This window comes from Falco cherrug, chromosome 9, assembly GCF_023634085.1.
Source record: "Falco cherrug isolate bFalChe1 chromosome 9, bFalChe1.pri, whole genome shotgun sequence".
NCBI lineage: Eukaryota > Metazoa > Chordata > Aves > Falconiformes > Falconidae > Falco > Falco cherrug.
In genome coordinates this window covers 19,163,869-19,190,962 of record NC_073705.1, presented here as the reverse complement: position 1 = coordinate 19,190,962, position 27,094 = coordinate 19,163,869, and the positions used below count along the sequence as shown (strand labels likewise).

Below are 27,094 nucleotides of genomic sequence, written 5' to 3'. Positions count from 1 at the left end.
ATGAGGTGAGTAAACTTTTTAAAAAAATGAAAATTGGCCAGTGAATTTTACTACTTACTTCAGTGTAAAAGGCTGCACATCTGCATTTTTCACCTGCTCTGCTGCTTAAAGTCAAACAACTGCTGTTTGCAGAGGAACAAACTGCCAGCTAATTCCTGGAATTCTCAAATACGGAGTTTCATGTCTTAGGAGACAAACACATCTATTCACATGTGGTTGTTTAAAGTTAGAACTTCTCTGCTGGAGCATCAGAGAGGCTGTTGCTTTTGACTATTATGCTGCTATTATCGAACACCTCTTTCACTGAAGGAGATAAAACCATCCAGTTCTCTTTTCTCTGCACACTGTTAATTGTTCATGTGTCATCTGACCACTAGAGGCCAGAAGTTTTCCATCGATGCAAAGAATAACAAGTACCTTAAGTAGAAAGCTGGGAAAAAGCCAAAATAGCTTTTTACCACACATGGTATTAAAATAATTTGAAATACATCTAACGTCCCTTGATTAGCGTACAGATGATGAAAAGAAGCCTGGCTCTTGCATTAACTGAATTGAACTGTCCATGTCCAACTCTTACAAAGAGCCTACTAGCATCAATGGTCAGTAACTGGTACAGCACATGATATCCTGACAACATTAAAGAACTGCCACATTTTTGTGGAGTTGTTCATTCTGCATGCTTAGCCTCAAAGATACATCACTGTAAACGTTTTGGCATTTTCATTCAGACAAGTTGGTCTGTCAACTATCCATATGGTGCTGTAATTCAGCAACCAACTTTCTAAAAGGTCATGAAACACTCTGCTGGATATTTTTAAGGGCTCTTGAATCACAGCCTGAGAGAGATCACCAAAAGCAGCATCATTTTCACCTGGATGGCTGGTTCTCAAATCTAGAAACTGGGTCTCAGAGCTTGGGCCAGGACCTTCTTTGAAAAAACTTCCAAAGGGTAGGATACACAGCTAGGGGCGGGAGGTGGGCACATTGTTTTAAAAGTCATCATCTCCATAGCTTGAGAATTATGCATTTAATAGATGATGATGAGACAAGTAAATAATCACTTAAGTATTCAAATGTATGTAAAAACCTTACTAGCTATGAAGGTAGGTGTTACAGCTTTCTGTTGTTTTATATATGGGCTGACGCTACTTTAGTTCGCAATGAATGGTCTACTGCAGGCCTGTCTACCCAGAAATCATTCGAAACAAAGAACTAACTGAATTTTTATTGCCTCGTGTGCTGATGAGATGATAGGTGGGATGGTTGAGCAAACCAGTGTGTTGGGAAAACTGTCTTTGCCCCTCCCTTTCTACTAACAGGCTTTTGTGTTGTCTCAGCTGCCCACAGAGCTGCAGTTTCAGCAAAATTAGACAGAAGCCTCTGAACCTAAATTCGTCTATCAGGGGATAAGATCAAGGGCATTTTAGCTTTTACTCTCATGATTTTGTAATTGCTAGGACTTCTCAAGCAATAACAGGAGCCATCTGCCCTATCACATGAAAGCTATATAACTGGATTGCTCTGCAGCGTACAGCTTGCCCTCCTGTGTGCCTCTGCATTTGCACGGTACCATCCCTTTTTCCTATTTAAAAAAATCTGGTGAAACCCCAGTGTTAGAGGACATCTGCTCTTAGAGCATAGATTGCTCATCTTCACAGCTCAAACTACGACAGCAAGGAATCCTTCTCAGCTTTAGCTTGATAAGGAGTTTTCATTGCAATGAGACAGCTTTTACATAGGTAATTAGAACACATCCTTCGCTAGGTTTGTTGGCATTGCACTTTTGTTTCTGCCACAGTGGGACGGTTTGTTCTGTGTCTGGTGTCAGATACCTTGCAAGTGACAAGGGTGTAGCAATCCTGAAATGTCTGGACTTACCCACCAATTCAGGCTGTTAAGCAGGAAGATAAAAGTAGAAATACTCGATTTAAACAAAACAAAGCAACTTGCTCAAGGTCTTACTGGCTTGAAAGTGTCTTGATACTCCTGATTTCTGGAGCTGTTTAAACATCTTGTTCCTTCCTGAACAGCTAAATGTTTAAAATTTTACTCCCTGGGATTTGCCAGCAGAATATCAATTGCTAGTAAGAAAAAAAAAAACCAAAACCTACAGCTATCCTGCAAAAAAGTTTCATATAGAGTAATTTTATCAGTAAAAAAGCATTCTTTCCGTCCTCTCCCCACAGTTCCCCTTTTGGCAAAAGGAATTTCATTAACAAAAGCAGCAGTATTACCTTTTCAGATGAGACAAAAACTTAAGTTAATCGAGTTAAACCAATAGGGCAATGTTTTCTGAAGGGAAAAGAGCAAGCTCGTGTTTTGTAAATCAGCTCCCAAAAGCAAATAAGCACTTATTCAAGATACCTTTATGCATCACTTCTGCCACTACCAAGAATTTTGAAATTATTCAGGGAGTAGGTGGGACTGGCACTGCTTTGAGAAGGAGCAAAATAAATCCTGCACAATGCCTTGTTGAATATAAAACACAACCTCTGACTCAATTAAGTGGTCTAGCCTACTGATATCTGCATTTCATTACCGAACAAGGCAATGTTGAAGGAAACGGGCAAAGCCAGCCTTCTGGCAGAACAGATAGCTTAGTCACCATCCTGGGTTCAATGCTGCAAGATGCAAGATACTTCCCAGCTTCCCCCAACTTTAAACTCCCTCCATTTCTAGAGAAATGGAAGATGTTTGAATTGAGTGTTACTTCAAGTTTATTTAAAAACAAACACTAGGAATATACAAAGTAAGCTAAACTCCTTTGTAAAATGAGACTTTCAAGGAAAAAAGGAACAAAACTATGAACAGAAGAAATAATTGCAGATTTTTTTACTTTCTTTTTTCCTCTCCAAGATTTTGTCAGAGATCAGTATTTGCCCGGTATTTCAATTCTAAATCAGCACACTATTTTTAAAAAAATCAGTGTTGGTGCAAACAGAGGTTATTGCAATCCATTAACAGTAATGTGCATTTCAGAGTCCTGAAAGACCAACAAAATAGTTTGCAAAAAAGCCTGCAACTCTGGCTCCAGACACTTGTTCATTCTCCACTATCCTAGGTAGATTTTGTGATACTTCAATGTATAAACAAATAAAGATAAATAATAAACATAAAATAAACTCCAACATCAACAATAGCATGTACCACACAAGTAAAAATTCAAGGCTGTACATCCCCAAGCACACCTTACTTTGCTTGGGGAAAAGCATGGGGAAAATTATCTTTCCCCTGACCGCCAGGCACAAAATGCATGCAGCAGTAATCTCAAGCAGAATTAAAGAGCTCCTCCATCTCCGTTCCAGAAAAAATGAGTAAATCAACCATTAGATACATATGCAAATACAGGAAAAGGTCTGTGATAGGTGCCATTAGCAAATGAGTTCCTGCTTCTTCATTCCACTGCAATTTTAATCTCAAATTCTTTGTCATAACTGTTTGATTAATGCCCATTGCTACAGTTTCAAATTGTCAATTAAAATTAATTGAAAACCAAAACACAATTAAGAAGTTCTCAACTCGGAACAGAATGATGCTTTGATTATACTAGTCCACACAACATATTTATACATGATGCCTAATGACCAGTACTTTCCACTTAGAAATACTGCCAATACAGCAACTATTTTCTTAATAAATTCCTTTGTTGATCTGCCTCACTAGCAAGAGGAGTAAGCATTTCCTAAGACTAAATTGCCAGCTTTTTGCAACAGTCATTTTTTTACCACATAGATTTCCAAATTTCTTGTGTAAAATAAAACCATATTTGTATTTCATAAAATACAGGAATGCTTAAATAAAAAAATAAAACTAAATGGAAAAAATGCACATACAAAACTGATGTTTTAGGCCTAGACCCGAAGAACACAAACCATTTGAACTGAAGGAAGCCTGCTGGCGAAATACTATGGAATGGACAAAATTCCTGATTTATAAAGCTTTCTGGGCATGCAGAAAGCTTGTTCCTGCATGACTGGACCCTTTATTTGTAGCTACAGAGACTAGTAACATAAATTAACACAAAAGCATTCAGCAAGAATGTGCCCTGAAATCTTGGGGTAACTCTAATCAGGCTCATAAAGACAGTCAATCCAGTTCAGCTTGCGGTTACCATTCTCTCAGCGACAGCCGATTCTACACAGAGCTAGACAGAGCTACTAAGGTCCTTTTAAAACTCCTGCGTGTATATATGTAAGTATGGTGTCACAGCTGGCACACAGATAAGAAGTTGCACAGCACACAGTCTGCACACAGAACAAAATCCCACATACATGCTTTCTGGGGTTTAGTACAAGGTAGATGTGTAGGGTGTGGAAGAAAGCTTACCTTCTAAAGGTGAGAAAAGGGTAAGAAACAGGAGAATAAAAACAAAGATGCATAAAGTAGTCATAATAAGGAAGTGATAGTGACAAAATAACTCAAAAGGCAAACTAAGGGTCAAGTGCCAAACAATATAGGCCAAAGTGATTTTAATGCCTAGATGACATCAACGTTAGATTTTCTGCAAGATTTCACTGGTTAATACATCCAGCTTGAGGTCTCAATGTTTTTCTTTATATATATTTACAGTTCCTTGCTGCTCACAGCACTAACCATTCAGAATATCCCTTCAGCAATTTACTTCAAGGTACCCAAAAAATAGGTAGGAATTTCAGTTATGCAGCTACATTTATTTGTAAGCTCACAACAACACTTTTACGATTTTGTCTGTCAGATCTGCTTTATGGTCTCCTAGACATATCTTCAGTGGTATCACTTAAGAGCACCATTTAACTCCAGGTAAGTGGCTGCAGTCACTTAACACCGAGTTGTAAGGAACAAATACTGTCCATGTGTCAGCTTCACAGACATCATACTTAACCCAGAAAGGATGTTCAGTCTAACATATATTTATTTGAGACAAGGCAAACACTTGAAATTTACTCCCATGTCCAGACTAGAAGTCAGGCAGGTGGAAAAGGAAGTGGTGTTCAAGGAGGGACCCCCAAAAATTCACTAAAATTTCTCAACTTCAGGCCTTTTGCACAAGGAATATGACAGCAGCCTATCTTTTTAGTAGCGGCCAGGAGAAAAATCTCAAGTAATCTCACTTATGAATGCCTAGCTACAAAACTAGTTTAATATGTAGAACAATAACTTTTATACCTAACTTTGTCAAATATGGTTATATAGGGTAGCTACACACAGGGAAAAAAAATCCTTCTCTGAGAGGTATACACTGTATTCCAGGATTTTCTAGTAGTGTCAAAACTAAACAATGAACAAATCTGTCTTCTGTTTGACCATTCAGTTGCAGCAAATCACTGAGCCACCTTCAAATGCCATGATCCTTTAACTTAGCTTATTGAGAGAAAGCTAATTTTGAAAGATACATTAATACAATCATCTCTGAAAATGTTCTTTGACCTTGAAGAGATTATAATCATACAAATGTTACAAAATCGATGCACAAATAGGTACTTCAACAGTCTCCAAACACACAAGTTTACAAGCATATGACACAGTAGGTAAAAATTAGACTTCTATAAACAAATGCAGGTGGGAAACGTACCTTGCTTGCCCAGGCATCTTCATCCCAGGAAGTGAGTTGTAATACACGGATTATTTCATTTATCTCAGCACTCATTTTCTCTACTGTAAAATTGCGGTTTTTCAAGGCCTCTTCTATTCCCTGGCTTTTAGAATTTTTCGTGGTTACAAAAATCTTCATAGCTGTGAAAATACCACAGATTCAAAAAAGGTACATGCAAGTTACGATCCATGCTGAATCTGATCTCATACTGCATTTATGTGGAGGCAGTACATTTTTTTTTGCATGGACTGTTTTATCTCAAAGAGATTGTAGTTTTATTTCAAGAAGCACAGTTATTTGCAACGTCAAGGCTGTTACTTTTAATAATCATAAGACATTGGAACTCCAGCTCAAAATGGACAGCAATTCAGAGTGATATGAAAAATTAAAGCCAAAAATACCTGAAATAAGTACTGGCAATAGCTCCTTCACGGTATTCATAGAGTTTACCAGCATAACCCTGTGTTCCTGATGAGTTAATTCCTGTTGTCTCTCATCAATCATTTTGGCCATCTTTGTCATTCCTACAGATTAAAGTAATTTAACATAGTCATAAATAAAGAAATGTAATATTAAGTCTAATTTGCAACAGTTGAGCTTTCTCTAAACAAGAACAAAGTGTAGTGAGTTATGACAACTATACTGAAGTTTAAAACAATTTTTATATTAGTAGCTGTTACTTAAAACACATTCCAGATGCTTCAGAGAAACCACTGATTCAAAACCTAGCCACTATGCAAAGCAGAATGGTCTCCTCAAAATTCTTGATTTAAAATCTCAGCAATAGAATAGGAAAATACCTGAAATGACTGCTTTAGGACATGAAGTCACTTCATGAACTCTGAAAGCTAATGTTTGGGTTTTTTTCCTTATCTATTAAGACTTGATCCAAGACTTAAGTGTGAATGGCAGAAAAAGGAAACATCAGGGTCTTGTTTGCCTTGAGGTTCTACCATAATTCAAGAATTGTATCTACTTATACTTCAGTTCTGCTAGAAATACTTCAGTGCTCTAGAAGTGTGGAAAGAATACAATTTATTCTAGAGCAAATCTGTTTTCAATAGCTAAGACTTGTGAGGTTTACCACACAGCACATGTGGAAACTTCAGACACAGCTTCATAAAAATTTCAGCTGATTTAAATTGCTGCTGCTGTGGTCCTACTCTCTCTGCTACAGGGGACAAAATTGGAAGAAAGATCTATACTCTTTGGCTGAATAACTTTTCTGCTGGTTAGCATCTTAGGCGTCTCAATATAAGAAAAAGGGTAAATGAGCTTTAATGGCAACACTGAAAAGTAGTAGAATCCCAGTATGTATGTCCTCTGAACCACCTTTCCTTTCAAATGACAAAAGCCTAAATAAGTAATCAAGTTCTCCTCTCTACTTCCAGCATAAAACCTATAAGCAGCTTGTTGATTTTAAGTGTACATACTCATAATCCTGTTATTTATATAGAGCTCACATTAACAGTTATGTTCAGATGTCCATTGATACAGTTGAAGGGAACAGGGACTACAGGCATAAAAAGTTTTGTGGGCCTGGGCTGTAAGTGTTGAGCAAACGAGCTACAGGTTAGCTCAGGCAAAGACAGTGCTTCCAGAGCATGCCAGAAGCACAAGACTAGCTACTTATTCACAACAGCAGAATCTAGAAAAGATTATTTGCAATAAAGGTACAAGCCTACATTTCACTCAGAAATTAAGACACTTGCCCATCACCTGTTACCTCTATCGTATGCATGTAATAGCAAATTATGTCTGTAAGGTTCAATGAAAGCCAAATAAAGCAGTCTGAAGTTTGGGGAAACTTCCATTGTAAAGACACAGAAGACAATAACCACAGAGAAACTGGATTTGTATATACCAAATCAAAGAATAAGTTTCATGGAAAGAGAAGATTGCCCTTTTGGCTTCATCTTTTCCTATTCAAAATGAGGCAAATTCTATTTAGTTGAAGGTAACTCCCCATGGGACAAAAAAAAAGTTTGTTTAGAGAACACTATACCTTCATACAGAACTTAAAAGTTTTTCACATCTAGAAACAAGGTAAAGTGTACATATGTCAAAAACAGGATGAGCTGCTAGTCAATTTATGAGCTACTCTTACACTAGATATTTATTCTTATTTATATGTACAAAGTACTAATGAGGTTCCTTCTCTGTTTATAGAAGCATTCTTTAGTTCAGTGTCACATTAATTCCAACATCTTCCTACAATACCACCACAACATCTAGATTTTATACATTGCTTTTGTTAAGTACCTGAACTACTTTATGCTTGCTGAAACTAAAGCATTTGGAGTAGCAGATGACAGAGATTAATGGTAGGTTTCCTCTGTAGCAACCCAGTACTTCACTTAATTTCCACCAGTGAAAGTGTGAGTTAACACAGTGTAGTAACAAGTAGTGAAGGAGCATCAAAAAAGGAACAAAAAGAACTGTAGTACCTGGGCTTTTGTATTATACTGCACGACAGCTATTTCTACAACCTCATTAAGATGCTATTATGACACATAGCTTTGCCTACTCCAAGAAATTCCTGCTAGGCCTAACCATCTCACTTAGTACAGATGTTTTATCAGCTTAATGGACTTTATAGCTGTGAGCACTTAATTACACAGCTTTTTCAGTTTGTTTTACTCTTACTAATGCATGCTTACTTCCCTCATATAATATAGTGTAGCAAAAGCACAGTGCACATCATATCTGTGTAGTATTTACCCACATCTTGATTCATCTACATTCTTAAAGAGAGAATGTGAATCAGAAAATAGTCATCATTCACACTCTAGTTTAAAACTCTTTCCAACAGATGCATTCAAAGCAACTGCTTTATCACTGTCCCAACACTTGAAACTTGGGTGAGGAAGGTGCTGGGGGTGGGTGGGGGGGAAAGGTAGTGGAAAAGACTATACTTAGTATGTTTATGATAGGCTGTAGCAAATCAAACCTGGCCCTAGATTCTTTGTGTATGTCACCAAATCCTCCATAGTCTCTACTACTTCCGCCACAGTCAGATATTCCAATATTCCTTTGCAGACACGGATGATTTTACGGACCTAAAAGAGGAACATTCCATCATTTGTTAGATGAAGCCAAGTTACACTTGAATTAGAAATGCAAGCCTGTTATTAGAATGGAATACATACAGCATTTGCTAATGTGACGTACAAGCCAATCACAAAGGTCTGGGATACTGATTAAGTTACCCAAAATGTCATTACTCAACAGTGCTGTACTGACAAAGGTAGTATTTAATCAGCATTCTATTACTCAGAAATGCAAAATCCTGCTTCCAGTGTTTTCACTTTGTATGTTAAATGAAGGATAGCATTGGGAAAATAGGTTATAAGGAAGTGCGTTTCAGTGTGCTGGTATGCTTTTTCATTTCAAAGTTTTTCATTGCAATTTTATCAGTAAAGAATATTTAACTTAAATCACAAACCAACACGACATAGAAAACAGACTCCAAGCTTTCAGAGGAAGTATTATTCACCATACAGCTGTACATATGGATAAAGCATTATACAGCATTCCAGTGGGAAAGGTAGTTCCAACATCTTAAGCTTTCCAGAAAAATCTGTGAAGACTGTGCTTTATTTACCTCTAGACATCTGCTTCAGCTTAACTTTTTCAGTTCATACTTGATTCCAAAACAGAGTTCTCTATCAGTTAATCTTTTAATCTCCTGAACAGCATTATTTCTGACAACACCACATACAATTCTCGTTGAAGAATGAGTTAATTACCATTTAATTTGTATCAACCACATGCAGTGTTCAGTCCCTAGAACAGATCATAGTTTCCTCTAAAACTCATTTCAGTTTTGTCCCAATGTTAGTTATCTTGAAACATGGTAGGACAGAGACATGCCAACTTCTGTGTTTGTGAGAAGTCAATCATTCCAGACCAGTGTTTTTCTTTCAGTTAACATGCAGTTGTCAGACTAGTTCAATAAACCATTAACTCCACGGAAGTCAACGCATTTCCTCAACACTGGAAGCAGAGAGATTAAAAGCTATTAACTTCCTTGCAATTCTGTCCCATAACACTTTGTAGTATCTATTAAAAAACACTTAAAGCAATGAGAATCACAAGCGCAACAGAGAAACCCTAGCACTCTCCTCATTTCAGAGGGACATGCTAACAGCACCATAAGCCGATTAAATGAGAGACAAGGATCCATGTTAGACTACTCAGAACTAGAGGAAAAGCAACACAATTTCATAGATTAACAGATTGTTGCATGGGTACAGTTTAGAATTAACATCAGCATTTCTAACAGTGTGAGTTTAATTTCCTTATAGTAGCATGATATTTAGAAACAAGCAAGACTCCACATTCCCAGAAAGACGATGACAAGAGCAAGACTTGTACCAAAGAAACGTTTTCAAAATGTTTTCAAAAGACACACAAAACCTCTCTTTTAAGTTTCCTTGCAACTCTGGCACTTTTGTCCATATGAGGATGGACAAACAGCACCTCAGAGCCACTTTTTGGCTTGTGCAGCAGCCAAAATGTAGCAACTGTTAACATCTAACAGAACACATCTTCTGGCTGACCAGCCAGACAGTCCAAGTTTGTATTACCTCCCATGCCCCAAAGCCAATTAAACTGCCAAAGCTAATGAGTCAGACAGACATGTTCGGCAGTAGCCTAGGGCTTTTCAGTGAAGGGATACAGAGAATATAAAGATTAGTAATGGGTATGGTGAAGGGAATACAGGAAAGTGTCAGGAAGATCTAAGACAGGGTTGATGGGATCTGGCCTTTTTAAAGAACAATCACAAACAATGCCTAAACATTATGTCAAACAAAGATGCTCTTAACAAAACAGCAAAAAGCCTGAGCTCCTTCTGACAGAAAGCAATGCAAAATATGCTTCCAATCAAGCCGAAACCACCAAACCCACATTCATCTACTCAATAGTTGAGATTAGCTAATTCTGTTATATGGATATTTGAATTTATAATACTATTGCGCAGATATCTATGTCAGTCATGTTGGGATTCCTACCTCTGCTTCATCAAATGTCAAAAGTAAGTCTGACGTTCCAGAAAGAATGCCTCTTGATCCATCAATTAGATAGTCACGAGCTGGTACTGAATAAGGATCTGCTTGCAGCATCTGGGCTGCCCGAACAAGTTTGGTGCAGGCGTTCTCCACTCTGTGGAAAGTCATCAGACAAAACTTGCTGATTATTTTCGGTCTGTACGACAACACACTTGAGAAAATGCTGGATTTGTTTTCAACTTTCCTACTTAAAGCACTGCAAGCAAGCGGATCATTCCACACCTTTACAGTTTAAAGAGCAAGAATATTCATTGCACGTGTTTTAACAAGAAAGTAACCAGCAATTGTATGACACAGTTTTTCAGAAGTCATGCCATCTTCCAGTGCAGGGAATGTTTAAAGCATCCCACGTGCAGCAGTCAATACAGTGTCATTAGGGAGAGGTCCCAAGATAGCAAAATACCTTTCATTCTTAATGACAAGGACAGGGGAAAAAACAATTATTCTTTTAGGACTTCACAATCAAAGTACTTGCTAACCTTTATCAGCCTTATATTTCCATTGTCATTCAATAAGCATTTGCTATTAATAAATATTAAATGATAGCTATGCATTAAGACAAAGGAACATAGTAACCATAGAAAACCAAGACACTGTGCCCTGTTCATTGAAGCTGTAGTCCAGTTCTTCAGAGTATTAAAACTCATGACAGAAACAGCATTTTAAATAGCCACACGATTCAGTGATAAGGTATAAACTTTAAATGCAGCTTGCACTTTCAGGCTTAAAAAAGGGAGTTTTGCAAGACATTACACTATGCAATTACAGTAACACACAAGGTACTATGATAAACAAATGAGCTTTGAAATTAGTCCATCAAGCCATTTAACACAACAATTTTAAAATACCAAGAACTGGAACACTGAAAAGCTTCTGGTTTTGTTCTCTTGTTGTAATTGCTTCATGATAGCTTAGAGAAATACAACATTTAGACTTCACTTCCACGTTAGCTATGCTACTCATGACTGTACTTACTGACCTCACTGTGACTTGCCTCCATTCTCTCCGGTTTCTCTGACAGAAATTTAAGTGCAGTCTAATACATAGGCTCTATGCGTGAGTGCCATGTGCTCATTCAAGTTACACTAGGTTCTGACAAACATTAAAACCTTTTATTAAAGCAATACTGTCTAGCCCATTTTCTACTGACCACTTGGACACACTCTTTTACCATACTTTCAGTTAAGTACTATTGGTAAGTTAGTTACCACATTTTCTCCCTTATGTTCCTTATTAACACAAATGGCAGAACTTAATGGTTACATCTAAATTTAACTATGCTAGAAATAAGACACGTATTACAGGAAAACATTATTGTTATTCAGAAAGTAAAGTTTTCAGCTAATGGCTCCCTAGAGTAGATCGAATTGGGCCATCTGACCCTATCATAACCTGCTCATTAGTGAGACATCTGCTCAGCACATCAGATGGTGGTAACTCATAACTGAGTAAGAAAATACAGGAGAACTTCAAGCAGAAAGTGGGAACGGTCTGCTCATTACTATGCAGTGTACTTAGTTGTATTATCAAAGTCAACTGACTTCACCAAATTAGATTTCCGTGCTTGCTTCTCAATTTTATTCTTTTCAACTCTGCCAAGAAAGGGATTAAACAAATCACCTGTTCAGCCAGCTCAGAGCTATAGGCTCAGAAATACTTAATTTCCTCCAGTTCAATTTCATGGTCATCTGTTTAACACTAATAATTATCTCAAGGCTGGCTTTTTCATTTGTAAAGAAGGGAATTAACATAAATGTGTATTACCCCAGAAATCTCTGTAATTAACAAAAATAAAGTTTCTAAAGATTCAGCATTTTCTTTAACAGTTTTTAGAGTTTGCTCTGAGAGGCGAACTTGCATTTTACTTGTACACTGCCCATTTTGTATAAATTTCCCAAGGCATTTGAAAGACATCAGGAGTGTGCACTATGTACAAAAAAGCAGAGTAGTGTTTAAAAACCAGGCACACTCCATCCTCTGCAAAACGTACATGCTAGGAAACAAAAGATCAGATTTTTGGGAAAAAAGTAATTCAATTACATAAATTAAAAAAAAAACCAACAATCACCAAACCGTATCAAAAAACACTAAAAATATTGACTGCAATGAACTGCTTGGTCTACCACAAGAATCAAAAGTTTTGAATAGAAGTTCATTGCTATCATTTCTTCCTTGTATTATATCACAACCTAAAAAAATCCCACGTTTATAAAAAAAATATTTTTTTGAGCCATGATTACAACAAAGCTATGTTAACACCAGCCAAATTCTTTGTGGAGAAGACAAAGGTCATGATATTTCCAACCATACTACTTTTGGTCGTCAGTCAGCTTCATTCCTGTTAGTGTGTTCTTTATGAAATGCGAGGAAAACACTGAAGCTTATGCTTAGCTACCGTTTTAGGTTTTCAGACTGACTTCTACTTTTCCTGGAGCTGCCTGCCCAAAAACACCAGACCATGCCTTTGATGCTTGAACAGTGCTCATTTCAGTTTCTAATCGCTTAAGTTGTAGTGACTTTACTCACTACAGTTTAGATCACTTGCAGTTCTAGAAATACAAATTAAAAAGCAAATATTGTACATTAACGTCAATTTGTTAATACAATTACCAGCAACGCAGCCCCAGCTTGGCTACCAAAATGATGTTAATATAGACGAGCATTACTGCTTGATTTGTTAAATGGGTTTGTGTGTGCAAGTTAAGCACAGACAAATTCTCAGTGTAAACAAATAGGGTTTTACTCTGTTCTTTGCCTAGAGATTTTTCCTTCCTTACAAAAGAAGTAGAACAAGTAATATGAACACACTGCAAAACATCTGATGTAAATTATATGCATTACTCATACTCCCTGGTGATTAAGACAATTAAGATAAAGAACAGCATTTTTTAACTCTAGGTCAATAGTTCCAACGTGGTTTATGTCAGTAGCAAGCAAAGGGATGCATGATAGCTTCTCAGAAGCCAAAAAACTATTTTGCTGCACAATCACACTCCTACCAAAAAACTTATACAGATTACCATCATACATGCTCATTATGAAACCTCAGCACTAGGCTTAGGACAAGCCAAGCCCCAAGTCTTTAAAAAGAATAAACAGATCTTCTCCCTCATCCTCCACCAGTGGTTCTGTCAAGACTGGTGGTCCTCTTGAATGCAGTAAATACCATCGGGAAATGCAGCGCTAGTGCATGCGCACTGCTCCTTACCCCATCATTCACGTGCCAGTACAAATTCTGCTGGAGCACCCCCTTAAAGAGCAATGCCAGTTCCCAAACTAACAGTTTAGAAACAAAAATCCCTCCTCTCAGGAAAGAGAAGAGGAAAAAACCACACCACCCTCATCTGTTTCACTTCCTGCATCCAAATCCTGTCCTTCAACACTGGAAAAGGTGAGAATCCCTTAGCTCACCTGTGACTGTCACTTGTCCCTACAACAAAGGTATTGGTGAGAACACACTCCATAGTACTAACAAGGAACCGTCAACATATAGTAGTTTATTTCGATATAAACTCCAGATACTTAAAACCCAACAAATACAATTCATAAAAGGCCACCGAATACTCCTAATTCACGTTATTGCATCTAGAATAGTAAGCGCTATGTGAAGTAGGTTACATTACTGTAACAGGTAGCTTTGTTTCCCATTTTTCATTATGTCACAATAAAAGCAGTCATGAATTACTGCAGGAAAAATTTATTGCACCCCGCCTGAAGTGGTACTATTCAGCAGTGCTTGTATTACATTTCTACAGTAATTTAACTGTTTCAGTCTCCACAAACTGCTAAGTGTTGATCAAAGGCTGGATGCAGACAGCAATTAAAAAACATCTCTTTTCCTTCATCCCTTACTTGTCTAGGTGAAGAAAAAGAAGCTGGAATTTAACTAAAACCTCCACATGTCCTAGAAAATTAGCACAATCAAAGTTATATGTTTATATACAACTCATTAAGAGGCAAGAAAAAAGCTTTGGTCTCATTTCAATACATAAACACTCCCCTCAAAAAAAAAAAAAATTAAAAGAAAAAAATCAACCCCCTCTACAGCCAAACAAGATCACACACCAGGAAGACAGCATAATAAATACTGCAAGGATTGTTTCAAAGGCCCCATTTAGCTCAGTATCCTGCCTCCAAAAGTAGCTGCAAGTAGATGCCTGAACAAAGTTAAGCACAGAATAAGCATTTATCATACTTCCTCTGGGCGCTCTCCCATCCTTCAACTGTTTTCAGTTCTTGGGATTTCCTGCAGCTTGTCTATTTGATAACCCACAACGGATTCCTCTAAGTGCTTATCTATTAACCTCCAAACCTATATAAAGAATTTCAACAGTACGTGACTTGCTGTCCAAAGCAGCTCTCCCTATTGGTTTACAAACTATCAGCTTAAAGCAATGCCCCCATCAAGTTCTTGCACAGCGAAAGAAGTACCAATCCCCATCTCCTCCATGCTACTCATACTTCCTTAGACCTTTGTCAGGGTCTCAGGTCCTCCTGTCACCTTTCCCAGGCTGAAGTGTTCCAGCCTACTTAAGCTTTGCCTTATACAGAAGTAATCCCATACCTTTGTTCTCAAAGTCCTTCCATGAGCTTTTTCCAGTTCTACTAAAGCCTTTCTAAAATTTAGGGACCTCAAGTGCATGCAGTATTCAAGCTACAGGAGCAAAAAATAGTGACATGTTGGTCTCGTCCTTTGCTAATAAACCTAATTTTCATTTACTTTTTGACCACTACTGAGCATATAATGGATGCTCTCACCAATATATCACAGCTCCAAGACCTTGCTCACTATTGGTAACAGTCAGTTCAGAGTCAATCATCCTATTTAATACTAGACTTGCTGCTCTCCCATAGGTTCATTATTTCAAACTTTCAAAATAATTTAATTCACATTTGATATCCAGTCACTCAGTTTAATAAGGTCCTGCTGTAATTTCTCAGTCACCCATTAATCTCACTGCCCTGTGTAAGACTTCAAGTTCTCAGCAAGTACTTTTGCCTCATAGCTCATGCTTGTTTCCAGGGAGTTTGTAAACATGGTGAAAAGCACAATCCTAGCAGAGACCTGTACAGTCCTACTGCCTACCTCCTACTATTGTCAGGGTTAACCCAAGGAATTTTTCCTTCCACTAATAAGAACGAACCCTTCTTATTACCCTGTGGCTACTTAATTTTCCCAAAAGCCTTCAGACTTTGGCAAAAAGTTTAGAAACCTGTGTATACTGTATCACCCCTATCCCTGTTATGGTATTCCTAACACCAACAGATTTATAAGGCAGAATTTCCCTCCATGGAAACGCTGTCAATTCACCCAAAACAAAGCATTGGCATTTGGGTTCTGTTAATTCTCTTCTCTAGTATAGAATGTCTAGTGATTTGCTCAAAAGGTATGTCAGACCTATAAAGCTCTTGTTCCTCAGAGTCCCCTAGAAAGTTTCCCAATCAGTAGCACCATCTTGACTGACATACTGGGTGGTCTCAAGTTGGAAACTGTACCTCACTAAATTTAGCTATTTCATTCTGTGACTCTTACACCAGTAGTGCCTGGTCCTAGGCATTATTTTTGTTAATTCATGTTGTTAATGTACAATGCAACAAAGGAAATAAATTTGTTAGGCAGTAAAAAAAGTAATTTTAGACATAATCTGTTTTCCATTTTAGCATTTTGTTAGTTGCCTCGATGCTTTCTTGTTCTGAGTATGTGCCTGTTCTGTGGTACTGGATCTAGCTCAGCCCTGAGTGCTGTGCTTGTACTGTTAGCTGGGAAGGTGGAGATAACACACCTGTGTTTTGACTACTGCTAAACAGTGTTCTCACAGCATCAAGGCTATCTCTCCACCCCCAAACCAGTAAGCTGGATGGGATATTCCATACCATATGACATATGGCCAGATGTAAAAACTAGGAGAAAGAAGAGGAAAGGGGGCATTCTTCATTTACAGAGCAACCGCTACATACACACTGAAGCTCTGCTTCCTGGGAAGTAGCCAAACAACACCTGCTGATGGGAAGTAGAGAGTAACATCTTTTGTTCTCCTTTGCTTCCGTGCATGTGACTTTTGCCATTGCTTCATTAAACTGCCTTTATCTTGACCCACAAGGTTTTTTTTCATCTTATTTTCTCCCACCACCACCACCACTCTGCAGAGGAGGGGAACAATAGAGCAGCTTGGTGAACACCTAGCATCCAGCCAAAGTCAACCCATCAAATGTGTTTGGGAATACAGTAAAATATCCAGTCATTCTGTACACATTGGACAACACTAATGAAGTCACTACATTTAGTAGGTTGTAGGACAAAGTCACTTCAATGAAAGTTTGTCAGGTGGCAGTAAGAAGCTTGGCAATTCCACAACAAGTAGTGAAGTTATGACTTAAGACTTCAGACAGCAGCAGGAGAAAGTCAGTTGTCCTTGACACAGAGCCATGGAATTAAGTGTCAGTCACCACTCCTCAAATGTCTTAGATTTCCAGGCAGTTATATCATGCAGCAGCTGCCTATACTAACAAATTCACACTGTTCCACCAACCAAGTAAATAGAAAAAAAGATTGATCATGTTATTTCTGACACCATTGGACAAAACTACAAGAGCACACAGGTAAGTACCACTGTTAATCTGATTTTTTATTTTTTTTTAGAGGAACACATACTCTAGATATGTAGCTGTATATACAAAATCTAACAGGAAAACTCACTGCTGCCAGAAAGGTCATTCCTGACAAAGGTCAGCCTCAAGACCCAAAAGAGCTATTGTAACAACAGTATTTTTTAATCTGTACAGCAGAAATTAGTAACAATGATCTATCATTGGAATAGGTTTAATGTACCTACAATAGAAGGTTTACAATAAAATGAGTTTACTTGATAAATGCTGGTGGCATATCCCTTTTCAAGATCTGGTCTTCTGTTGTCTGCACAGTCTCTTTTCCAACCTGCAGGAGAAAGAAATCATACTTAATTTCACTGTAAAGCCTAGATGAAAACAAATAGCAATTAAAAATTGATTTGTACTAATGATTGTACTAATTCCTTTCACTGGGTTTGCTTTTGCTGCATCTATTTTTCAGACCACTGTATATTGTGGTTAGTCTACCTTTATCTAGCTTCAGAAATCATACACCATTTCCTGCCAACATGTCTACTAAATTAACTGGGGGATACACACACTTTTCCCTCTTCCCACTCTCCCCAGAAGCAATATATTTGTCTGCTGCACTTAGTTGTAAAAACTTAATTACTGTGAACTCTGTAGGCTTCCTTCCTCCCTAATCCCCACCAGTCAAAAATAGTGTTCCAAGTTAAAAAAGTTACCCCCATTTTTCTATTCAACAGTCTATCAGAAATATGTAGTTAAATACTGAATACACCCCACAACCACAGCATCCTCTAGGCAAAAATAATTATACAGAAGCTAATAAAGGAAGAGATAGAGTAAGATCTGGAGTTTTCTATGCACTAGCTCTTCTGTTACACAATAGAAGTCTTTATAATTGGCAGTGGCTCTCTGAACTGTGAGATCACTAACTTGACAAAATATTTCCAGCTCCTTTGTTCACTGTACTTTCTAGCTGAATAAGCTATTCAGGAAGGCATCACAAAGCAGAAGGTCTTTAACCCAGACACTAGCTTGTGTTAAGAGCTGCCAGGCCTGCTCAAGCTAGACAAGATAGCCCTGAAAATCCCTATCAGCTGGTATTTAAAGCTTTTCTGGTTCTGGACGTAAGTTGTAGTGTGCCAGTAGGCACAGCACTTGCCAATTCTCATGCTGTACAGCATTCCAGAAGCACCATTTCCTTGCAAATTTAAGCTGCTTGCCAAAACCGATCTCCCTAGTCTGGTCCTTTTTGGAGGGGCTTTACAGAAGTACACTGGCCCAAGTATTTTACTTGAATCAAACACAAAGTCAACCTAGCCTACTTTTTTTAAAAATCTATTAGTACTAGGCTCATGGGTACCCACACAGATTATTTTTAAGTAAAAAAGGGAAGAGAGGAGGTTAAAGGTCTTAAATTTTAAGACAGGTTTCTGTCTCTTATGTTCGTTGTAGGCTCATCAACAGTCATGCCCCCTCCTAGAACACAGCACTGCAGTGTTGCTTTGACTCCTAAACTTCAAGGAAATACATTTATAATTGCACTCCTTGAGGTATCTCATACCCCATTACTTGAGACAGGATTACATGACCATATGCCTGCTTTGTTTTATTCCCATTGCACTCATGAAACATTCTTTGTATTTCTCACATGTTGGTATGCACACATGCATGATAAAGATGACACAGAAAAGGAGTAAATTTGCATAAACTTTGGACTACACATCATTCAGACAGAAGGCTGTTACCAGGTGAAAATGGAGAGTAATACTTCATTTCCAAAGAACCATGTCCTCAAGACTTTGTCTCTTGCAGCTGTACCAATCTGCATATGCACCAGTATATTTTTTAAAGGTGTATCTGAGTACATACAGTTTTTAAAGAACACATGAAAATAAGTTTACAACTGGTGGGGCTTCAATTTAAAGGTCATTAACATTCATCATTGTTATTTTATATTCATCAGTCAGAAGGAAGCAAGAAACAGCTTCTGCTCAAGTTACAATGCATCAAGCATCAAGAGTTACTTCAAGTTTTATTAGACCATACCAGAAACATTTCTTTATTCGGCCTAGAAATCACAGGACTCTTCTATAAGGGGATATACCTAGGTTCACAACTCAAGGAAGCATTATCAACTAATTATCAGTGTGTATATATATATACACACACTATATATATTTGCACATACATATGTACATTCCTTCTATGACTAGCCAGGATCTTTAGCCTTCAAATGAAAAAGTGAAAATGGGAATAAACTCTTATGCTGTGTTATGTGGGGAGTTTTAACATCAAAACTGTCCTAAACTCCACAGACAGTTCTAAGTCCATCACAAAGCAGAAATACTGATTCCTCCAGTAGCCTCAGCACTAGCTCTTTACCATATTTTAAGCACCATTACGGCACACTCTTCACAGAATCTGTTTAAATATATAACCTTGTGACTCAAAGCATTTAATATTTACATAGCTACTTATTAACCTTTCCAGAAATTGCCTTTGTAGCCAAGGTATAGAGATGGCATTTAAAAAAAAAAACATGCTCCACAGACCATTTAACAGGCGAAGTCTCAAAACAAGACGGAAATTTATAGCCTAAGCAGTTTTCAGACATGCTGCAATGTAAGACAAGATGGAGAGTCATTCAACTACCTTCTCCATACTCCAATATCAAGGGAACAAAGATTTTTTTATTAATATGCAATATCTACACATTACCTATTTAAGACAGAAGGCTTGTCAAGCTTCATGCCAATACAGAACAATTATCTCAGAGACTTGTATTTTATTTCTATCCAGCAGCACACACAAGGAAAAAAAACCCAGGATTCCTACTTGGGTTTCTGATATTCTTACCTGCTAAGTTAATCTTTGTCTCCATGAAATAAAGCTCCTGCTTTTAAGTAATACTGTAGTGGCCATTACTCATGGTTCCAAAGAGACTGCACTGGTTAACACAGTAAAGAGATCAGAACTTCAACACCGTACCTGCTTAGAGCAGCACAGAGTAAGGCAAGCTCTGAAGTAAAATGGTTTACCAAGACAGTTACATAGTCACAACTTCTACCCATCCATATTCATTTCCATGCTCTTTGGGAGACTGGAGGCAAATTAGTTGAATAAAGAATGAGCTGCTTCCCTGCCACTCAACAACAGGGAGCAAGAGGCAAGCAACTCTAGAAATTTAAAGAAATGGGACACACAAGTCAGAGGACATACATGGCCACTGAGAAGCCTTCTAGGAATACAGCTAGAAGAGCCAAGAGACTGAGATTTCCTACTGCTTTTGGCTTTTAACTTTGCTTGTAGGTCTTCGGCACTCTTATCTGCCACTGACTGACAGATCAGCATGTTTTAAGCTTTCTGCAGGGGAGTATTTTCCTCTATGGAAAAGCATAAGGAAAACTTTCTGACCGGGCTGATTTTTTCCCTTATAACCAGTTTCACAGCTTTTTGTCATGTCTGCTTCTGCTGCAGGGAAGAGGAGACATGAGCACCCTACCAAGTCCCTTTGCCCATCTTCTTAGCCTGCTGGATATAGCTGTTCAGTGAGAAGAGGATATAGTTTCAGCATCTGCAATTCTCCAAGTTTAAACAAAGACACCACAAACACCCAGTAATAGCTAGTTATCTTAACTTCTAGAAGTTTGAGAGTACCAACTGCATGTATCATATAGAATAAAACACACAAATATTTCAGCTGAGAGTCCAAAGCTTATTGTTTAGGGGTGGTTTGTTGTATTTGTTTTAAAAAAAAATAAACCCACAAAGTTTCTTCTCTATGCTTATATTGACAACACCAATTTGACAATTTGCCAGATGTCTGAAGTAGACTTTTCCTTGCACCTTATATGGTTTCCCCAGTTAAAAAAGCAAGATAACCTTAGAAGAATTAGTTCTTGCAATGCTCCAGAAGCTGATTTAAAACATCTGTCAGTTTAGCAAGGAGCCTAAAAATACTCCCACATCATCAAGTGAACACATACAGCCCTAGCTTTAACACTAGCCAAGACCCCAGTTTCTCCCAAGGAAAAAGCTACAGTATGAATTTAGCTTGACAAATCAGAATACCACTCAAAGTGATCTAGTCTATATACTGTAAAAGCAACTTTACCATAAGCCATCTCACAGTAAAATCCAGTTGATGGTTTACACATACATGTTCTGCAAGCTTCCAGGAAGAATATTGACAAGGCAACAGGAGCATTAAAAATTTGTTATACATCAGTGCATTTCCATGAAGTGCTCTGCAACTTTTCTCAATTTTTGACGTCTGTCCTGAAAAAAAACCCTTAAGTATTTGCTAGCACTTTCTACATTGCATAGCCATATCCAAAATCCTTTTTAAAACAAAGCTGCCCATCCTTCCCCCATCCTGCATTTTAAGAAAGCTAAACTGACCTAGATGTCAAGACCATGAACAATCCATGAAGAAGAGGTCAAAGCAAGCCAAAGCTACACCAAGTTTATGGCTACTCCTTGCTGGCCTAGATTATGTACATTTCAGCCCAGGCTAAAAAATACAAAATGGGCAGAGAATTAAGCCTTTGCAAAAGCATTCTGAATTCAGGTTACACACTGAGGGGTCTTACTCAAGTACACATGACAATGTAAGGAAAATGACAACTAGAGTTAGTGGTACAGTTGTGCATCCTATGCCTTGTAGGGTGGGATGAACTCTGAAAGATTTGTCCACTGAAGGCCTAGAAAGCAGATGCTTTATCTCAAATTGAGTTCAGAGACAGCTCGTCTCAGTGGGTTCATAAGGGGCAAGGGCTCAGTAACTACTTCACAGTTGTTTGTTTTCCTCTTTACAAAATCAGTGATTGGAGCCAAGTTACACAGAAAGCTTTTGGGAAGGAACTCTGGTAGCACAAAAGCAAAAGCAGGACTTGGCTATTTACCTTTATTCTTGTCCGTCACAGCATTTTGATTGCAACCCTGGTTCTGTCTTTATTTACAGTATCAAGTAGATCCAGTTGGTGTTTCAAGCTATTTTGCTCAGCTCCTTTAGAAATACAACTGTTGGAGTGAATGTCATTTTACCATGCCCCGACCCTCAGCTACCATAATCCATGCGGCAGATGTTAGCAAAACATAAATTGCATACATCCTGGCACAGCAGCAAAGAATAAAATTTTGCCAGATGCAAGTCAAACAGCTTTGGGGTACAACATAACATTTCTTGATTGCACCTAGATTTCACAAGTGACTCAGAAAATTTATCATCAGATGACAAACAGCTTCCAGTAAAGATAAAACTTTCTGCAAACTGAATAAGAGACAAGCAGTGTTGAAGTGTTTTAAGAAAAGTCTAAGAGAACAGGTTTACAGGTCACCAGTCCTCACAATCTAATCCTTATTAAGTACTACTGAAACAAGTCCGTTGTCACAAGATATAACTAACTAACACAAACCTGGTTGTTTTTTTTCCTTCAAAAGGTTCTCTTGGAAGCATTTAACAGAGCAAATTTCCCATTTCTTCATCATTCCACTCTCATCTTGTTTTGATTTAAAAACATGATTGATACATCACTTGCAATTAGTGAGTTTAACACTGGTTTAAGAAGCTTTAAGTTTTTCTACTTCTCTGGAAGGGTACAGGCCAATGCAATTAGAGACTGAAAAATAAGTTCAAAGAAATATGCAGCTGAACTCTCTTCCTGCTTCTAGTTTATGCCAAATGAGCACCACACTTATACTATCAGTGACATCAGTCAACAAGACCACTTTTCCTTCAAGCCTGGCACGAACCTGAAGAGACTGCTGAATCAGAGCCTATCCACTGTGCCTTTTAGTTAATATGGAAACTGTACACAGGCTCTGGTTTTCTCATGATTACCCTGGAGACTACATTCCAGGCATAGCAAAACTAAATTAGAACACTCCAGCCATCTGGTCCCTAATAGCAGCAAACTGACCTACCTGTCTACACTAGCGATTAAGACAAATTCAATTGGCTTGAGGCTAAGGAAATCCTGCTGTCCAAGTAAAATACGTAGCTATGTAACAAGAACCATATGGAAAACAAAGTGACATCATTCCAGTACGAAAATACTTTTATTCATGCTGCTAACAGTACAGAGCTGAGGCTTGGGTGGTTTCACTAATTACAGGATGCACAACTTAAACAGTATGTGCTTTTGTTTCCTTGTGAGACTTTTTACAGGACCATTATAATTGCAAAATTAGTTCTTTTATCAAGGAAAGAATTACTTCTTCTAAACCAGTACTTCTGAGTTAGAGCTACTTTAAAGACATTATAGCACCACTTCAGTCAAGTAAGTCAGCTCTGACCTTAGAGCATATATAAAACTCACCTGGAAGAATAAGATACAGCAATTGTCCTCTACAACAGATTCACAGCTGAAACTAGCTACTTTTATCTTACAAGGAAGTTTAGTGCCTCATACCAAAAAAGCTTGCAGACTGCAAAAGCTTCGTTTCTACACCTGTGAATCACCACCAAGTTTCAAAGCACCTCTTAACACAAATTCTGATGATGATGTATACACAGATTAGTACCATACTGAAAGATAATACATGTGATAGAACTAAATTCTCTCATTATTCAGATGCCTGTTTGAAAAGCTAGCAGCCAAACACCATGATGCTGGTGGTAGGTTTGCATTATCTTTGACAATCTGCTTACATCTGTATGTTGGAGAGATTTTTATTTGATTAGGATCTCCCCCCACTTCAGTAACTGAGATGCATCCTGTTCCACCCCAGCCTTCCAAATGTTAACTATCTAGAAAGTTTACTTAAGATTAAGCCTTTTTGGTTTTATTGGTAACAGAGTAATAACAAAAAGCCTCACCACAGGAAGTTCAGAAATTTTATCAAGTGGAACAAAGATTTCTTTCTAGGTACAGTACTGTCCTGTGAAAATCTGTGCTTCTAATATAGATCAATATTGTACTGTACAGCCAGTCTCTAAACCAACCCAAGCTGTAGTTTCACATAGGTAGTAACAGACTTTCTTCCTAGGCTTTGTTTCCTTTACCAGAAGATTAAGTTGAGTTGGCGGTGGTCTGTGTAACAACAATATTAAATCAGTATTTGGTTATCCATGTGTTGGCCCAGAAAATATTCAAAGAACTGGGAGGAAAAAAAAATTCATTTGAAATTTATTCTCTGTTACTTTAGTAAGTTTCAGGTGCAAACAGTAGAGAAGTCTCTTCCTCCCAAGTTTCTAAGATGTCTGACCAAATCAGATGCAAGGCAGATGTCCACTAGAGATGCCATAATTTTACTTTGATATTTAGTAACTAAACTACTAGTTTAGTAACAACTACAAGATCTGTTGCTACTTTTGATAACCCATTTAACTTTTTGAAAGCACTGCTAATTTGACAAGTACTAACTACATGAGGCATTGTAATAACACAAACCAAGGTGTAGGTAGGCTACCAGGCACTGAATTTTAAGATATTCTATTTGTTATATGCAAACTTGAATTCTGAATACCAGACTGCACAACACTGATTTTCCCTCTTCCATAGAGAGAAAAGGGAGCACTGTCCCTTATGAGCTCCTGCCTTTAGCACCAGTGGTTCCAGAGTAACAGAATTATTTTATTTTTTTAAGTTCAAGACAGCAACAGTTTCCTGCAGGATGACAAAATTTATAAATATGAGAAAGGAAAGCAGTTTTGAACACCTCTGATAGCAGGGGGAGGAGGAATACCAATCATCATTGATTTCAAGAAACAACAAATCAGAATACTCACTTTTAGCACCTGACAGAGGCAAAGCATTTATCAGTAGGTAATCAGAAGTCTGTTCACTACATGACCCTGCTTTTTAGGGCATTCTAAATGTAACCATTTTGCCAAAGCCACTCTCATACCACCCTTCATTCTCAGCAATTCTGAAACTTTCACCACCACCACCCCCTCCACCTTTCCCATGACACTGTTGCAAATTACTGAACTTGTTCTCATCTGCCTGCTATCAGTGCTGGCTCATTTACTTGCTTGACAAGACTGCAGGTATCTACCTCCATTACCTTGGTGAGTTACAAAAGCTAAATGGGTTTAGCACTACACAATTTATTGAGGCAGAGAAGGAATATGTAAGATAGGCTACCTTTATCTATTTACTAAGTCCATCTGCAAATGCAGGAACTAGACAAAGTTCTGTCCCTTATTGATTTTGTTCAATCCTGCTGTTTCCCTTAGACAAAACACACTCATCTATAATTACCTTTACCAATAAAGTAAAATTTTTCACTGAGTTTAATATTGTATTAAAAAATATCTTTGTGTGCTCACTAATAGATGAAGCAACAGAAACTCACAGCATTCCTCTTTTGGCATAAGGCCTGCCACGGTAAGTGTTTCTTCACCAGCAAAATACATACTAACAAGGTATTGTATGGTTATCACCTACCTTCTGTAGCATTTTGAGAGTCTTCTGAAAGAGGAACTGTGCATTTTACTTGACTAACAGTTAATTCAAATGTACAATGAGTTAGTGGTGTAAATCACTGCTCACATGTTAAATGCAACATTTTAATTAGCTACAATATCTACTTATATTAGAGTAAGAACCAGAAATAGTGGGCTGCTTTCCAAGGGACATGCTCATTTATAGCACCATTAAAAGCTTAAGTGTGTCAGAAACTTGAGATTATGTGATTATTTTCAGATTGATTTGGCCTTCAGTGCTCACTACCACTTATACCAGCTCTGCAAGGAATTCAGCATGTAAAGATGGCCCACTTATGTGGGGAATCATCACAAAGAATTTGCAAATATTATAAAGCAGCCACTCAGCAAGTTAAATGAAGACTTATTAAAAACTAATTTTAACAGCTGCATAAAACTCAAGCTTACTATTTGGTAAGGTAACAAACTACTTGACACATCAAAAAAGCTTTAATTATATATATAATTTTCCTGAAAAAGAGAAGTATTCTTTGAAGAGATTAAATGTTTTTCTGGTAAAAGTTAATAAACCATAGCATAGCAGCAGATGTTACCAATGTAGTCAGCATCTCCTACTAAAGGATGACATAACCAATAAAGAGTAATCCAATTCCTACTTGTCAGTGATTCCTTTAGGAATTTTTAATCATTTGATTAATTCTACAGACCTAATTTCTCACTCAGAAAAAATTATCTCCCATGCCATCTAGAATAGAACCTACTCTTAGCCAGTCTTTTTTACTCTTTTACAGTCTACATTCAGTCATTAAAACCTACTTCCACTCAAAACAGTGCTGGTGCCAGCCTACTTCTAAAACAGTGCTTTTGACTAACATTAATATACATTAAACTATAATTCCATGTTCACCCAATCAGAGCATTATAAAAACATTACTCTTACTCTTGTTCCTACTGGAAAGCTTAGTTTATATAATACCAAAATCTGCAGGACATGTCTTTGTACCATGGAGTTGGTTAACCCTATTGCTGTAGACAGTAGCATCTGAACATGCTTGAGGGGTTGCACAGACTTTTGTCAGTGTACCTCTGTAACATGAAGCTACTACTATGTTCAATTAAAAGCAAAGGGGGGAAATTAGGTAATTAAGCAAACAAAGGTTACAATCCAGTGCATACAAATATCTAGGTTACAACTGCTTATTTCATGAAGTTCCCATGATTGGCAAAGCTGGCCAAAGCCTGGCTTCACCTTGTGCACACGAAAGGTATAATCCTAATCACTGTTAATTTGAAGTTATAGGGAAATAAAGCCTCTATAAACTTGTCTTCAAAGTTAATCTTTATAAGTTTTACACTAAATCATGAAAAGATATCAGAAAGTTCAACTTCTTCAGAACAGAAGCAGTTATTTCCACTGTATTTTGTTAGCATTTTAGAGTTCCATTATGCCAGCCACTGTAC

The 27,094-nt window shown here is 37.7% G+C and overlaps 1 protein-coding gene across 3 annotated transcripts in view; it reads right to left on the bottom strand.

Moving 5' to 3' along the window:
• VCL (vinculin) overlaps positions 1 to 27,094 on the bottom strand; it is a 60,422-nt gene that overhangs the window by 22,360 nt on the left and 10,968 nt on the right. For all 3 annotated transcript variants that reach the window (XM_005443854.4, XM_005443853.4, XM_027812157.2), the window contains 5 exons: positions 17,508 to 17,578; positions 10,588 to 10,738; positions 8,523 to 8,631; positions 5,974 to 6,096; positions 5,552 to 5,712 (listed from right to left, as the gene is read on the bottom strand). In XM_005443854.4, coding sequence (XP_005443911.1) covers positions 5,552 to 5,712; positions 5,974 to 6,096; positions 8,523 to 8,631; positions 10,588 to 10,738; positions 17,508 to 17,578 — 615 coding nt within the window. The remainder of the gene's footprint in view (positions 1 to 5,551; positions 5,713 to 5,973; positions 6,097 to 8,522; positions 8,632 to 10,587; positions 10,739 to 17,507; positions 17,579 to 27,094) is intronic.